Source organism: Vespa velutina, chromosome 8 (genome assembly GCF_912470025.1).
Source record: "Vespa velutina chromosome 8, iVesVel2.1, whole genome shotgun sequence".
NCBI classification, from domain to species: domain Eukaryota; kingdom Metazoa; phylum Arthropoda; class Insecta; order Hymenoptera; family Vespidae; genus Vespa; species Vespa velutina.
Genome location: NC_062195.1, coordinates 458,970 through 475,613, shown reverse-complemented (window position 1 = coordinate 475,613; position 16,644 = coordinate 458,970). Strand labels below are relative to the sequence as shown.

Sequence of the window (16,644 nt, the reverse complement as noted above, 5' to 3'; positions counted from 1 at the left end):
GAAGTAACTATCTAATATTAATATTTATTAGTTTCGTAACTTTCCGTACTAGCTCCAAACGCCGTTGGCGACGTGACCGAGCCATATACCTTCCTTTCGGACTCTTCGACGAATGATTTATCGAAAAACTTTCAACTCTGGCTCGTCTTCTCCTCGTCGGAATAATAGTCGGCGATTTAAAGTTTTGGAAACACGCCCGATATTTTTATAGATATTCATCGGAGTTATCGGGACACGACATGCTAGACCGAAGAATAATGGAAACGTGGCTGCTATGAGGTAGACGAGAAATGAGCTGATCTCTATTACGCTGAAAATGATAACGATTCGATGAAAGCTATAGAAAAAAAAAAAAAAAAAAAAAAAAAAAAAAAAAAAAAAAAAAAAAAAAAAGAAAAGAAAAACCAAGAAAAAAAAAGCAGACCTCTTTTCCTTTCCTTTACTTTCCTCGCACGTACGTTTACCCAAGAATCTTGGAATATTATTTCGAGTTACCTAAGAGTTTTTAACTTTCTTCGACAAAAAGTGACGAGAAGAGATGATACGAGATGAAAAGAATATGAGACCAGGCAACGAGAAAATTATACTTCATCGAACGAATAATATTTCTTTGTTTTTTTTTTTTTTTTTTTTTTTTTTGGCACGGATGAGGATTACTTAAAACGACTCTCGTAGATGAGTAAGAAAACGAAAAAGAACGGTACGAAATCTCGAGACAATACCGATAACGGCTCTAAAAGTACAAGTTTCTTCTTTTAGCATAGTTACATCGATAGTTTCTCGGAATAAAGTAAAATTGTTTATCGATAAAATATAGCGATTTATAAGCCGGATATTCGAGTGGAAAAATGTTTTGAAATAACAATCGCCGTCAATAAGAAACGGAAATCAGATGTCGAGTCAAACGCACGACATATATATTATCTCGATAGAACGTGCGGCCGACTATATATATGCAATCGTTTTGATGGACGATGCATCAAAACTGGTCGAACTGAATTTTAATCTATCTACGTACGACTCGACGTTATTTCGCGAACGTTTCATGTTCTCTCTCTATCTCTCTCTCTCTCTCTCTTTCTCTCTTTTTTATAACGCAAAAATAAAATCAATGGAAAAAAATAGATAGGAAGAGTAAGTTGTAAAAGTAGGAAACAACGATCAAATCGTGTGTCATTTGGTAAAGAGCAGAGAAAGAGAGAGAGAGAGAGAAAGAGCAACCAATGTTGGACGCATTTCGATCGCGTTGATAAAAGCAAAGCTTGAGAGTCCGCTTGAACGGTCAGACGAATTAACGGAGATTGTGCCGGCGATAATATCAGCACTATCATTGATTCTACACGGGGTCATAGATTTTTCGATAATACGATTACAAGAAATATAAGCCGCGCCTTAATGACCCGGCTGAAAATTAGGGGAAAATGCGTGGCGGCTCGCTCGTAAAATTAATGGTGCAATTTCGACGTCGTACCATGCGGTGACAATATGGGCAAAAGCCATCCTACTATCTGCCATGTTCTTCGTGATGCCCGCCAGGAAATCGCAGGGTACGCCGCCAACCCAAATATTTACGGGCTCGATCGTTGAGTTGTTCATAGAGAAAGTTCCTCCTTTGCTTACGATTCTACGCTCGAACTTTCTTCAAAGCTTCGAAAACGGCTGGGAAACAATGGTTTACTCTCTCTCTCTCTCTCTCTCTCTCTCTCTCTCTCCCTCCCCCCGTCTTTCTCTTCCCCAACTGATTCTCCCATCACTGTACGTTCTTACCAATTACCGTACGTTATCTGTACGAGTTTCCCGAAACGGTAATACGTTTACCGTCGACGTTGTAGGTTAAGTATCGTTGATTAAATTCCTTGCTATTCAACGTGAGTTCTCAGAAAGACAAAGCTCGACTAACGAAAATACTTATATGTACTTTGAATGACTTATTAAAAATCACGAGCCAGTTTTTAGTTAATTTTTATCACGTATCACCATTTGCAAAGTTTTATCGCATCACTTTCAATGTTTCTGATTTGACAAGAGGAGATCCGTAATATGTACTTGAACGATTTTTATCTATTCGATATTTCATCGTTATTTTGGTGAAGATTCAGTTTTTTCTAATTAAAAGGATATTACCCATTTGAAAGGCGAAATAATAAGCCGTACGTTGTCATAGATTTGGACAATCCATAATTACATTTTATTGTTAGATCTGCGTTACTTTAATAACAAGAGATAGTTTTACGATGTAAAGTAATATCCGTAAACGATAGACGTATATAATCTATTATATTATTACGGATAAAATCTATCGTACGATCGAATTTATTAATGCCCTTTTAATCTCTATAGATTGCGAGTGGAAGCGATCCGATAAGAGAATAAGAAATGAAACATAGATTGGCCGCATTTCGTAGAATTCTCGAATCGTTTCCAGCCGCGACCCAAAATCGATTGAGAACGCATATCGAAGAACATCCTCTTCGTCTTCTTCGTAAGAAAGCGTCACCGACGTCAGGTAACGGCACAATCTATCACCGGCTAAGTTTCCGTTACTGGATTCGACGTAAAATCAATGCCGATCCTCATTTCCATGTAAATTATCTCTGATACCGCAGCCATTGAAAATGGAATACGGCCGTGCACAGCTTTACGGAAATTTTTCGATGCAGACACCGAAAAAGCTTTTTTTCTTTTTTCTTTTTTTTTTTTCTTTTTTTTCTATTCTTTTTCCCGTTTTTCCTTTTTACTCCGTATAATCGGTACACGAGCGTGAACTAGGGCGTGAACTAGGGCCCAGTGATCGTAATTAAATTTTATTCGTTAAAAGATCTTTCGAAAAATATTGTCGGCTTATCGTAAATAGATATTACAACGTAAATAGATATTTCTTTCTATAGCTGGCTAGAAGAAGAAAACTGTGAAAATGGCTAAAACTGGCCATACCTAGGATTACTAGGGGTTGATACGAAACTCGTACGTATATATTAGGAAACACGCGATCGAGGAGAAGGCGTGTTCTCTTCCGTCGGCGATGAGCTCGTCTACGCGAGAACAAATAGTTTTAGTTTGCGATGCGAAACTATCAAGGGAATATACGCAAGAAAAGGGGGATGAGAATGGTTTCAGTTGTCGAGAATAAGACGGGCTTCCGGAATGAACGGCACGTCCCTCGGCGATCACTCATGCTTATGACGGTCTGCCTTGTCGCGGTATTCCCGTGTATTCCGATTTCGCGCGTACAGACAACGTGATTCGTCTTTGTCAGATTGGGAACTTTAAAGCCACCACCTTTTTTTTCACTCAGATTTATGCATTTCCCTGGCTCGACCGTTTTACCCGCAAATTCGCGTTCTTTTTCGCGAAAAAAAACTGCATTCCGTACAATCTGCACGGAGTTCCTATGACTTTGTCCTAGTTTTTATTCGCGCGAAAAAAAAAAGGATTCCTTATGTTAAGAATTCTCTAATATCTTACGTTGGAATACTAAAAATCGTAGTGTAACGTTCACACTAGATTACACTAAGTTAAAGGCTAGGCCGAAGAATCGAAACTCCTTTTTTATATATTTCATAATCTAAGAGAAAACTATTCAGCGATGACGGTGGCGACGATGATATCGACAAAGTTCGAGAGAGGAATAACGTTTTAATTTATGGATCGCACCGATATCGTATCGGTAGAAAGCTCTCAGAAAGCTCGACGAAGCGAGAAGCGAATGAGGATCGAAAGGCTGCAGAATGAGGATCGATATCTTTTAACGGTGCTCTATTTGTAAGCGAGCTTGTAAATAAAGCACGATCGGTGGAGGATGGATCCAAGCCGATGCGTGTCGTACCGATGGTTCTCTTTCTCTCTCTCTCTCTCTATCTATCTTCCTATTTCTCCTCTCTCCTCTTTCAGCCTCCTCTTCCGCTGGCAAACACACTCGAAGCTCTCTGTAAAGCAGGTAGCACTTGAAACTCCAATCGCGTAACCAGCCATGGTTCGCGAAAGTCTGTACCGCGCGCGAGCCTATATTAGATTATTATCCATTAACTCGTATTACCGTGGCCAGCATCACGATTAAATTTTCTCGATAGCGTAGTCGGGAGCGTTTCTGAAACGCACCAGCAGACAGACCGAGAGCGCAGTGTCCTTTCAGCGAACGGCAAACAGGAGTAGCAAGCTTGCTTTTCAAGGGTCGCGGCTTTCTCGCGCATCCGCTACCATCATCATCATCATCATCATCATCATCGATATGTATTATGGCGTTAGCCGCTAAATGGCGAGTTCGTAACTTCGATGATAGAGGTTTTCTCTACGATAAATTTCCAACTGCGACTTCTTCAAGTTCTATTCATATATTCTAACTAATTTGGCCGTTTTCATCGAATGAAATCTTCATACTCTCGCACTAGTTAGCGCAAACATTTTCGAAAGAAGCTTACGAAAAGGGATTTGCATACGCGTTTACTGGAAATTCTAGAAGACGTGCTAACAATGTAATACGAAATATGCTTTTCCGGGTATGCACAACGAAACGAATTTTTCATCGATCGTTACGCTTGGATCTCATTGTTTCACGTTCCATTCGAGATTAGATAAATACATATCGAGATGAGGAAACTCGATACTTCTCTTGTTTGGACCAACGAAACTGAGGATATATTTTAATGAAGCGAACTCGCGAACTTGACAACGGAAAGACGGTACAAGGAATTATGCATTCCGCCCTTTTCTCCCTCTCCATTTTCTAACTCCGTAAGCGTCGAGAAGCGAAAGCAGATTGTTTCGTGAGATTGAATCCGCGCGGAAGGGAATGTGGTTTCCTGAGGAAACCGAGCTCGCGTGCCATGTCCGATAACGATAAGTCGGAGGAGGCTCGGCTTAAGGGAAAATAAAGACAAATGGCGGCATTTCGTGAGGGACAAATTGAAAAGCGAAGAGAGGTGGGAGTTACGGCACGTACTACACACGTCCGGTTAACCGAGGAGTACGGCCGAGTCCTTCGTCCTTAACTCGTCTTCCGCCCTTTTCTACGAGCTGTCCGATTTCGTTCCCTAGTCTCGAAGTCGCTACAAAGCTTCCGCCATTTTTTCCAATTAACCTCGGGATATCTCCTACTCTCCTTGACGAGTGCTATAATTGCCTGCGATGGAAAATGCTTCAGCTCAAACTGTCACGCCACAAAGTGTTGAAATTAATTATCGTATCGCACTGCTACGACTACTCGTCTCTATGAATATTTCGTCGTCATTAATTAGATACGGCTCTTACGGAACGTCGATGTCGTGTTAATAATTTACCATCTGTTCGACGTCACTATCGAGCATAATCTACCGTCTTTTTCTCTTCCTCTCCCTCTCTTCCCCCTCCCCCGCCGCCGTCGCCGCCGCCGTTCCTCGTTTTTGTCTCCATTTTCCAACGGATTTTTAGCCTATCGATTTGGAAACGACATTCTCGCGCTTTAATACTTTCTTTTATACTTCGTTCGTTTCTCTCGGCACTTAAACCCGAGCTTCCTCTTCCTCCTTTCCTCTCTCAAGTATTCGTCGTCGTACCTTTGGAATAAACTTTCGGCGCAATATCTGAAATTGGATATTAAAGTTATTAGAGAGCCGTTCCCGTGCGATCGCGCGAAACTTTCAGCCGCGGAATTTAGCAGGCTGTCTGGTTGGCTGGCTAAGCTGGCTCACTCGCGCACCCTTAGGTGTCCGTAATATTTTTCACGTCAAATGGTGCGTCGTTAATTCTTTGCACGGGACATTGGCCCTCTGTTAAATTTCCTCGGTCTATCCTATTCGAGTCAACGAGATCGTATACATGCTAAATTGTACTATCTCGAAATTAGCAAAATAATTGATCATTAGCAACGATCGATTCGATTGCTAACGAGTGAATAATAATCCATCGAGTAGAAGAAAAATCTTGACTCTTTGGTAATTAAAAGGGCACAATGTATCTATGTATTTAGAGCAAAACGGAAAAAGAGAATGGACGGTATGAAACGGGCAGCCATGATTGACGATCGACGACGAAGTGACAAGGAATATCGATGGGAATCATAAAGTCGCGAGGGAGTGTCGCTCGGCTCGACGAGAGAACAAAAAGGCTGCTAATAAAGCGTAGTAGAGATCGTGACGGGAGGAAAGAGGTGGAACCAAGTGTTCGCTTTGAAAACGATCAAATCTCTCTTATTTCTCGGCTCCATTCGAATAGAAAATTACGTTCCGCGTTGCAGTCGGCCGTTTTCTAATAATTCTGCCTTGGGTTACTGTCCTGTATCATGTCCCTTAAATTTTTCTCAACACAAATACGACACTGTATACGTACACAAAGTGAGAATCGGGTTGAAATGCGTATCTTCTGCGTCTGTGTGTGTGTGTGTGTGTGTATGCACGCGTGCGCGCCAGAGAGAGAGAAAAAGTTGCAGTATCGCGTGGACAAATTATGTGCATATGTATGGGAGCACACGTGGTGTGCTCGTGGACGTAGGTGTATAACGCGAGGAAACAAGTAAAGGTTCTGATGGCAAAAGTTCTGAACAATGTCAGCGCCATAAATCGCCAGTTGAAAATGGAGTGGGGGGGGGGCCGGCGGAGAAGTGCGAAAGGAAAAGAAAGTAAAAAGAGAGAAAGAGAGGCTCATGGCAAACTGTCATACGATCGTAAAGGATTATTAAAGGGATAGAAAAGCTATATCGGTCAGCTAATTTCACGGATAGCCGGATGATCCAACGTGGGAGGCTGGCAGGCTTTCGTAATGAAAGCTCGAGTAACGAGTTATTACGATCGATCAAAGCCGATTCATAAAAGTATCTAATGATTCATGGAAATTTCCGACGATGGTTCGGATTAAATAAGCCACTCGGTGCGAACCCGTCAAAATATAAATATCGATTTAAACATTCGAAATAATCGGCTTACTTTCATAAATTTTAATACGCCTTTTTCACCGTGAAAACTTGTAATGGAAACTTTATCAAACGAAGTTTCATTCGAAAATTCATAGGTTTGAACTTTTCGTTTATAGTTTTATTCGTTAATTCGATTGATATGTGTCGTCGAATCTTTCCGCATGATAGAAAACTCTCGTTCGCCCGCGTCACGATATATCTATAATATTAGCGAAATTACACGTATCGTCGTTTATAAGTGAAACCTTTGACCGATATAGTATCTTTCAACGTGAGCATAGTTCTATATCCTTTTTCCTTTCTCTTTCTCTCTCTTTCTGTTTTTTCTTTTCCTTTTTTTTTTTTTTTTTTTTTTTTTTTTAAACGAGACAGATCGATCGAAAAAAGTCGAGACATGTGCGTATTTGCGAAAGCATACGATTCCATAGAAAGCATTTTGCAATTCGACGATAGCGAAATGCAGCAATCGATTATTCTAATATTGATTACGGTTCTCTAAGGTCGAATTTTTCTTATCGTTCGATTTATACTATTCTGAAAGCTATAAGCTGAGTTCGTTGGACTGTAAAACTTTCCAACTTTGAATTACATGTCTCTGATAAAGCTCCCTATAGTTCGGTTACGTATTAGAGAAGATAGAAATGATTGACACTTAGGTTTCGGAACATATTCTACGATGTATATATCTTACACGTACATAAACCGATCTAACGATCGCTTCTGTAAAGTACCTTGATATATTTATGTACATTCTGCTCTTAGATACGTAACGCGTACACGAGAGCATGTATTCCAAAGAGACCTCTTCGCTTGATTTTGATGCATATCATTATTTTTGTTCTTTCTTTTTCTTTTTTCTTTGGTCTTTGCATCGTCTCCATTGTTCTAGCCTATTTCTGACAGACACGATATAACACGAGGCGTAGGTATAAAGTGCGCCCTTGTAAACTACATCATCGTTCCACGTTTCATCAGAGAGCGACGATAACGGCTCAAACTTTGAAGATGCGCACAAAGAGAGGAGAGAGAGAGAGAGAGAGAGAGAGAGAGAGAGAGAGAAAGAAAAGAAGTGGAGAAAACGTCGACGTTAAAGAAGGTGACAAGGATCTCTTCAATGTGCGAAAGCTCATACGTATACTTGGAATAAATATGAAAGCGTTGAGATAGCACCTCGGATTCGTTTTCGCTGAATTCATATGAAATCGCGCTTCAACTTTGGACTATAAGTTTTCGAGATTGTATAGATATTGCGTTAGCTCGTAAGATCTCTTCAAAATACTTTATAAACACGTACGCGCGCGAATAAGGGGGAAAAAAGAAAAATAGAAAAGGAGCGTACGATATTAACGATAGATTAGATCAATATAGAGAATAAATAATTTAGTATCTTCGCTTCGAGAATCGTTCGATTCTTTTATACGTTCTCTTAGTTTTCAGGAGTAAGCAAGATATTTTGACGTTCTCATTTAAATCCCTCAGCCCCTATATAGTAGAAAGTAGCATGTTCGAGCAACGTGGCATTTCTCGGCTATTCGAAGAAAACCCTTAGAAGCCATAAACGTGTAACAAAAAGTTTTCACCTTTATTCTGATCGCTATAACGCGCTCGCCAAACGATATCTTTCTCCGATTCCTTCTAGCACGAATCTCCTTGAAAAAGATCGCGAGCGTTTCATGCTACGAATTTAGTTCGGCTAATCCTGCGATAATCCGACGAGCTATACTTTCGAGTTTTATTTCGAAAAAAAGGTAGAGAGAGAGAGAGAGAGAGAGAGAGAGAGAGAGAGAGAGAGAGAGAGAGAGAGAAAAAAGGAAAGAAGAAGAAAAAAAGAAAAAAGCAAAGGAAGAAGATTTCCTTAATCCAGGAGCTTGCGATCTGACGAACTATATTAGTCGACTGGCAATTTTTCATAACGATGCTTTTTCTCGCGAACGATTAATCGTCGAAAGTAATCCGAGTTATATCGACGCTCGCTATTTCTCCTAGTTTTCTTTTTTTTTTTTTTTTTTTTTTTTTTTTTTTTTTGTTTAGTCATCCAGTTAGGGATATAGCGTTTACGACGTGTTTCGACATTTAGGACATTTTTATTTTTGGATCGATCGATCGATCGATCGATCGATCGATCATATCAATTGATTATTATATACTCGTTGCGAGTCGATTGGACGGTAGAACGATATAATAAACGATAATCATACTCATTAACGATTACGAATTAATTAAATTCCTTCTTGTTTACATCGATCGGAATTATTACAGTTTAAGAAAAGATGTAGATTAAACTTTAAGGTAGAAACGTGTAACGATAAGGTGAAACGATAAGGAAACACATATTATTTTTGGTATCTTTTCAAAAGATACGAGGCGTAGAAAAGCAAGCGCGAAAGATTTCAAAGACCGCAAAGGATCGAACGGAGAAGGAGCATCAGAGGCGATTTTCCAATTTCCAATAACGAGAAACTCGACTCTCGTTCGCTCGGATTTCGAGCCGTAACCTTTCAGAGCTTTATAACACATCGGTGAACGGAGTTGAGACGCGATCGTACGATCGAACATCGCACACGTATTCGTTGGCGACATAACTTTCCCGAAAATTGCACATTGTTCTCGTAATGCGTATATACGTTAAACGAACTCCTCGCAACAAAATTAATTGTTTTCCGTGGGGAACTCTTTTCGTCTTTTGGTTACGAATAAAATGTAATTCAGTATTGAAACGGCACGTTTACGTAACAATCTCGAAAAAATGATTATTTATTTCGATTGTAAATCATCGAGATGTTTTTTGAAGCGATCGATCTCCCACTGACTCCAGGCATCAACTCGATCGTTGGATTTGACTGCACAGTTTATGAGTTGCTTTTCTTGAAACGATAGAAGCCTACGGCACCGAGCACGTTCATGCGTTCAAGCGAAATGACAACAATGCTTTCGAGCTATTCCGAAATTATAGAACACGTGCAAAAGTCGGACGGTCTCTTGTTGTTGAAACACCGAGCAAAGAGAATGAGGGTGGGTGGGCGGACGGAGAGAAAAATAAAAAAGACTCGGCATCGTCGTCTCGCTTTTGGGGGCTTCGTTACGCTCGTCGATTCGTCTAGTTAAAAAGCTTTCCGAAGCAAAAACTCATTCGTGAGGCGAATAGCAAGAAGAACTATCGCTAGCCATATATTCTTCTACTTTTTACGCGATAACTGATTAACTGTAGCAGTCGAGTAGCTGTGAAATTTAGGTCAATGAGATTTCGATATTATTCTATACATAAACGTGATTCTTTTAACGTTATCTGAAGGTCGATTGTACAAACAAGAAGATGGGATCGAACGAGAATATGCTACGACGACGACGACGATGGCCTAATATCGTCGAATTTCCTCTCTTTATCTTAATTTTATCATGATATAATATTAGCGATTGATACGGCCAAAGCGAGATATAAGCGAGAAAGGTTTAGATAAGATGGAACGAAAGAAAGGAACAAAAGACGAAAGGGAAGATCCGGGAGGAGGCATAGGTAGAGATAGGTAGGTAGATTTCTCTGTTCGCCGGCGACAGCAGAGCGTAGGAGTGTTCGGACGTGGACGGAATTGCAAGAGGAATTCGCGAAAGCATAGTCGACCCTTTCCATTTATATTCCATTCGGCGAGAGGTCGCTACGCGAGAGAGTATTTGCGAAGGCTCTGCTTCTACCTTCGAATCCTTCCTCTCTCTCTCTCTCTCTCTCTCTCTAACCCGCTTGGTCTACTCTCCGTATTACACACATTCTGTCATCCTTATGCGCGCATACATGCGTTTTCCTTGCAATTCCATCTCTCCAAAGTCCAACGTCAAACAACGACCGAGTTGTACTAACGCGTATTATGACGTCGCGCGACATATGGCATGATCGTCAGAAATCCATTTGACGTATAGAATTTATTATGGAATTGGCACGCCATAAATTCAAATATTTCAGGCAATTAATTCAAGGTAAAGATTTATGTATCGTTTTCGTCACTCGTACTTTGCCTTTTCTCTCGAGGATCTTTGGGTATGGGGGAGGGGGGGGGGAAAGTATATGCAATTATATCGACAGTATCGCTGAGTATATAGAATTTGAAACGACTTCTATTTCGCGCGAAGTCGTTACAAAATGATTGTGTTTCGAGTTTCGTTAAATTGCTAATTAAAATCAATGAACACGATATAAAATGCACAATGAATTCTAACTGCGTCACTCGGTAATTTTACATATGCCCAGTGCATTCGAATCGAGATAATATAAATTTTACGATTGGCTCTCTCTCTCTCTCTCTGTCAATATTTTAAATACCGTACGTACGCTTATTAAAAAAAGAGAAACTCGTAAATATTTCGCCTAGTATATAATGAAGATTTCATTTAATCAAACGCCACGCTAAATAGAAAATATTTCATTGTGTACCGTAAATTCGATTGAAAGGACATGATCAATAATCACGTTGGTCGAGCTTAACAATGATGCCGCAAGTCACTAGGTCAATGGTTTCTATTAAAGAAAACAAACAAGAGAATAATTATGTAAGGGGCAGCTTTGCAAATTTTTTGGCCAAAATGAGAAACTAAATATTTCTTACTCGGTAAATAGAAAATAAAAGTCGCAATCTTTTCGATGAAATTTCTATCGGCAATGTTACGTGACACGTAGCAAAGTCGTTAGACTTGGCATACTGAGAAACATTGATCCGTTATAAACAGCGTCTGTTGCTATAGAGTCCTGCCGTCCTACTCATTTTATTTCGTCCAATACTGTTACTACTTCTATCATTTAACCGAGCTAAGAAGAAAGATCAAGAACTTACCGTCCGTCTTCGTTACTAACTTTAGCCTTACTCGTTGGAAGAATTCATAACTCATTGTATAATAATAAAGTTCGGTTCGGATTCGAGCCTCGGAAACAGCAAAGTCAACGGAGATTCGACTCTTTAAAATTGGCTTTTGTCTCTTCGCAAACTCTCCGGGAACTCTCAATATTTTTGATAACTGGAGCCTTGTTAGCAGTTAGAAATTAAAATGATTGAAACTGAAACTTCTCCAAGGGGTTAGTCATTGCTTAGGATGAATTTCTAAAAGATGGAACAAGAAGAAGCAAGATCCGCGCGATCGCTCGTACGAGAATTTAATTAATTGAGTTTGTTCGTACGAAAAGCGAGATTAGCGAATAGTCGCGGTATTGTACGATGAAAGGAATCGGAGGAAAAGAAAAGTGCAATTTATAATCCGCACGATATAATCCATTTTTTCGTAAAGGTTCTCCAAGTATTACTCCCAGATCCGAAAAGTATTCTAAGAGAAGAGATGTGTACTAATTAGAATCTATGTATACGATAAAAGGTCCGATCGTACGAAGTCGGGTCTTGACGCAGGTCTTATTAATTACGAGTTAATTTACGGATTCTCCTCGTAATTAGATGAATTTATTATTAAACCTCTTCGGCGTGTCGGACTAACGAACATCAGAGACATTAAATTGATACGTAAGGCGAGAAAAAGAGAAAAAGAGAGGATCTATTTTCTCTGGTGAGACAGTTACAGGACGGGACAGTAAAAATAGTAGTACACTATAAGAGGCAATCAATATCCCTTATGCTTGTAATTCTTCGGCCTTGCGAGCTTTTTCAATCGTCTCGAGCATCTCGCTTTCAAAGCGGCCGGAGAGACGGTGAAGGCGTCCTCCCTGAGATCCGTTTCCATTCCAGCGGGACGTACCGCGGGCTTCGCCAGGATTAACGTCCTCGGGGAAGCTGCGAAATTAAGGAGCATGCATTCTGTCGCACTAATGCGCCCTTTTAAAGCATCCCCGACAAATGACTCGAAAGAAAATGAATTCAATGCCGGCTGTACTGTGAATAGCTCGACGAATAGAACGACGGCATCCTCCTTGGCCAATAGAATAAGACACGTTTAATCAGGCTCACCTTGTGTTTGGGGAAAGGAAGATGGTGTAAGATAGGTAATAGCTGTGAAATTGCTTCGTACGCGAACGCTACTCTTCTTAATACCAGTCTCTCTCTCTCTCTCTCTCTCTCTCTCTCTCTCTCTCTCCCTCTCTCGTAAAATAATCTCTCGTTTCCCGTACGTGACGAATATCGAATATAGATCATATACGATCGATATAATAACTATTTCAAATCAAATTTGGTAATATGACGTGACCAAATACGAAGTATCAAACGGCTAAACGTTATCGCGATATTAAACGAATTCCGCCGATGTTATCGTTTTATTCTTCGAAAGCCTCTAATGCGATTTCAATTTTATCGTACCGAATACCTCGAAGATCAAAATCTCGTATCAGAAAATACGTTAAGTTACAAGCCGTAAACGCTTTGATAACGTTCCGGTCTTTGTGCCCAGAAAAAATGGCACGAGCCCGACGGCGTACCGGCGTATTTGCGTCAATGGAATCGTTTTTTCTCCGGACGAGAAGTGTTTAAACCAATCTTTCAGTTCGAATGAACCGAGCGAAAATGAAGGCTGACCCACATGCCGTGTTCCGAGAAAACGCGGCCTTCGACGCTTGTGTGTACGGGAAACTGGTTAGGAAAAAAATTCTTGACTTCGCCGCGGTCGAGGCTGCGCGCTAATAGAAGGGTGGGGGGGGGAGGAGGAGGAGGAGGAGAAAAAGAAGGGGGAAGAAAAAAGGAAGAAAAAAGGAAGAAAAAAAGAGAAAAATATAAGAGAGAAAAAAAATGTAAAAACGAAACAGTGACTATCTCTCGCATAGCGCAGTAAAATTCTTGTGCCTAATCGACGAAAGCTAAAGATGATTCTTTGAATAGGACGGACTAGTTATATGATACATATGATAGATATACCGATTGCTTTCAAGGCTCCTCGCGAAACTACGCCTAGTTTCCGTGGCGTAATAAATTCCAATTCGGTCTTTCGATAGGCGAGCTCCTTCATACGCTCGGTGATCCTGTACCTTAGAGCGGATCGTGCTACCGAAAAGGGATCTCTGGCAAACGGAATCTCACGGCTCATCGGTACAGCCAATTTTTTTATTCGCCTCATCCTGACCGGTCGCCATCTCTTCTTCGGAACCTACAATTACGTGTCGAACGTCTCTATCGTCGTTTCTTTTCCTCTTGATCTCGATAGCGAAATTTCATTTAGCCGGATACGTTTATCCAGGATGCATCGCAATAATTTCGGATAACATTAGTCACCTATCGCGATACAGCCTGTTCGCGATTAAAATTGCTTTCGTTAAAAGTGCTCATTACGTGTCTCGGCTTGTGAATGACTTTTGGTTTCGCCAATTTCTCTATGATCTCTCTATGTCGTTTCCAATCGTGGTCCCTCGGAGGTGGCTTCCTAGGCTTGGGAATCCTAACCTCTACAACGCTGAAAAAGAGATTTTATATTCAAAGCGAGTCTGTGCGTGCTTTCTCATTTTGTCGATCGACAAAATGAGAAATTCGAAGAAACAAAAGAGGTTCGTCGTTCAACGAGCCTCCTTTCTAAAATTTGATGCTATTTTGGTCGTCATTAGCGAGTACATTCAGGTTGCGAGGAACCAAATTTGGAAGATGCCGCGGGAACTATTGGCACTCGTTGAGAAAATCAAAGCGACATAGAAACGCGCAAAACGGCAAATTCTCATTCTATCTTTCGTGACAGAGGGAGGGAGAGAGAGAGAGAGAGAGAGAGAGAGAGAGAAAGAGAGAGAAGGAGCAACGATTCATTATCACATCGGTCCCATCCTTTATCTTTGACGGAAGCAAGCGATCCAAAGAACCGTAGATTCAAAGGAAATGACGCAACCCTTTTGATAAAAGGAGAGAAAAGGAAAACGGAGAAGGTAAAAGCCAAAGAAAGGGTAACTCGTTTTACACCGTTGCAAAGAGTAAACTGAATGTGCGAGTGTACATTTACGTATATCGTATATGTACGTACGAATGTCGAGTAAAAGGTTACTCAGGAATCTAAATCCGACTTTATACGGGACTACTCTCTTGCGAGTGGCAAGTGTTCGGAGGACAATCCGATTAGGTTCGACCTCTCGTGAAATCGAGATCGACGTCGAGATCGAAAGATGGTGCGATTCTTCTTTCCTACGGAACGTGTCCGATCACTCCGAGTCTTTTTCCACGGGCGAACGAGAGCAAAGTGGAAACTTGTGCAGGCTCTTACTACTACCGTCTCCCTAGCGACGGTATACTGTCCCCGGGTCCATTCGATCGTTAAAAGATTCTTATTCGATCTAACGAATAAATTTCGTTTCGTTGATGAGTTCATTCGAAAGCGATCGTTCGATTCGATCGTTCTCGAACATCAGTCGCTTCAAGGAATCACCGAAAGTAAACGAACGTCGAAAGCTTTTTCATCAAAAAAAAAAAAAAAAAAAAAAAAAAAAAAAAAAAAAAACAGAAAAAGAAAAAAAAATAAAATTAAACGAACGTTTTCGCTCGTAGCAGCACTTATCGTTTAATGGATTGAATTCTCCCGAAATATCCAACGTGATATCGTAAATACGAATTTTATATTTTCTATCTCGGATATATTGTGTGCATAAATACATAGATATCTAGACGCGTGTACTTCGATTACGTATCTCGATTATATAAGTTTTAGAAAAGTGCTTTGGCGCAGCTTGGCTCGTGGGAAAACGAAGCCGGAGATTTTGCACGGTTCTTAGATCCCTAGCGCGATTGGATTTTATTTCGCGTTTCTGTGTAAGAGCGTTTACTTCTACGCGCGCTCGCTTGCACACACACACACACACACACATATATATATATACGCACATACATACATATACATATATATATATATATATATGCGTATATATTTATACATTACGCCGAGGCCGTTCTCCGTTGCCAGGAGGATTCTCCGCGAGAATAATGAGATAGAACGGGCGCGAGCACAGGCCACGGCATTTTAAATTCCAAGTACGAACCCACCGCATTTTCGGCACTGCCAGAACCCGAATACGACTGGTACACTTCGCCGCGAGTGTCTTCGGATGAACTCGTTGGTACGGTGGTGGATAGTCTCTTCTGTATGAAAAATACATTTTATAAGATAGTGCCGTAGGTAAGAGACTGCCGGGTCGGCTTTAAAAGCGACGAGTTAAACGGCTTCGCGCTTACTGAACGTCGTATTTCTTAGTTACATATTTTGGCCGGGCCATGATCTTGATGCGCTTCGAGGCCTTACTCTTTAGTGCCGCGCGAGAAATAACACTTGGATCTACCTGTTTGATCGATCGATTTTAACGTTCTTGCATCCTCGTAATCGTTTCGAGAACGATGACATTCGTCAAACCTTAGCTTACCACTATGTTCATGTCCGTTCTACGAAGTCTTCTCCAATTTGGACGTGCCAATAATCTAGTGTGTTGCTTTCGCGAAAGATGCGCCATCGCGTATTTGATTCTCTGGGATACCATATTTGCGAGGTTAATACTTTCCCTAATACCGTTAGACTATCGTCGATTCGATGGATTAACCTTAAAAAGACTTTACTCGGATAAATCGCGATGTTATTTTCAATGCACTCGGTAAACATGCGAACCGATCTTTACTTTGTCCGATTAACCCCATTAATTTGGACAGAACGAACCGTCGGAATGCTGATGCGAAGGGGAACAAAAAAAGACAAAAGAACGGAAAAAAGTGTAGATAGTTTGCACGCTCGAACGTACACAATAGTGATTTTTTTTACGATAAAAACAATAATCAATAATAAAAATGAAACAAAAGTGACTCGATAGTTAGTGGCAGCGACAT

The 16,644-nt window shown here is 40.7% G+C and overlaps 1 protein-coding gene across 1 annotated transcript; it reads right to left on the bottom strand.

Annotated features, from left to right (window-relative positions):
- Positions 1–12,269: 12,269 nt before the first annotated feature.
- Positions 12,270–16,340, bottom strand: LOC124951138. Its single transcript, XM_047498967.1, has 7 exons — positions 16,191–16,340; positions 16,006–16,109; positions 15,817–15,909; positions 14,134–14,254; positions 13,723–13,951; positions 12,823–13,026; positions 12,270–12,648 (listed from the first exon to the last, which is right to left on the bottom strand). The coding sequence occupies exons 1-7, from the start codon at positions 16,302–16,304 to the stop codon at positions 12,479–12,481; spliced, it is 1,035 nt and encodes a 344-aa protein (XP_047354923.1). The 5' UTR covers positions 16,305–16,340; the 3' UTR covers positions 12,270–12,478.
- Positions 16,341–16,644: the final 304 nt, after the last annotated feature.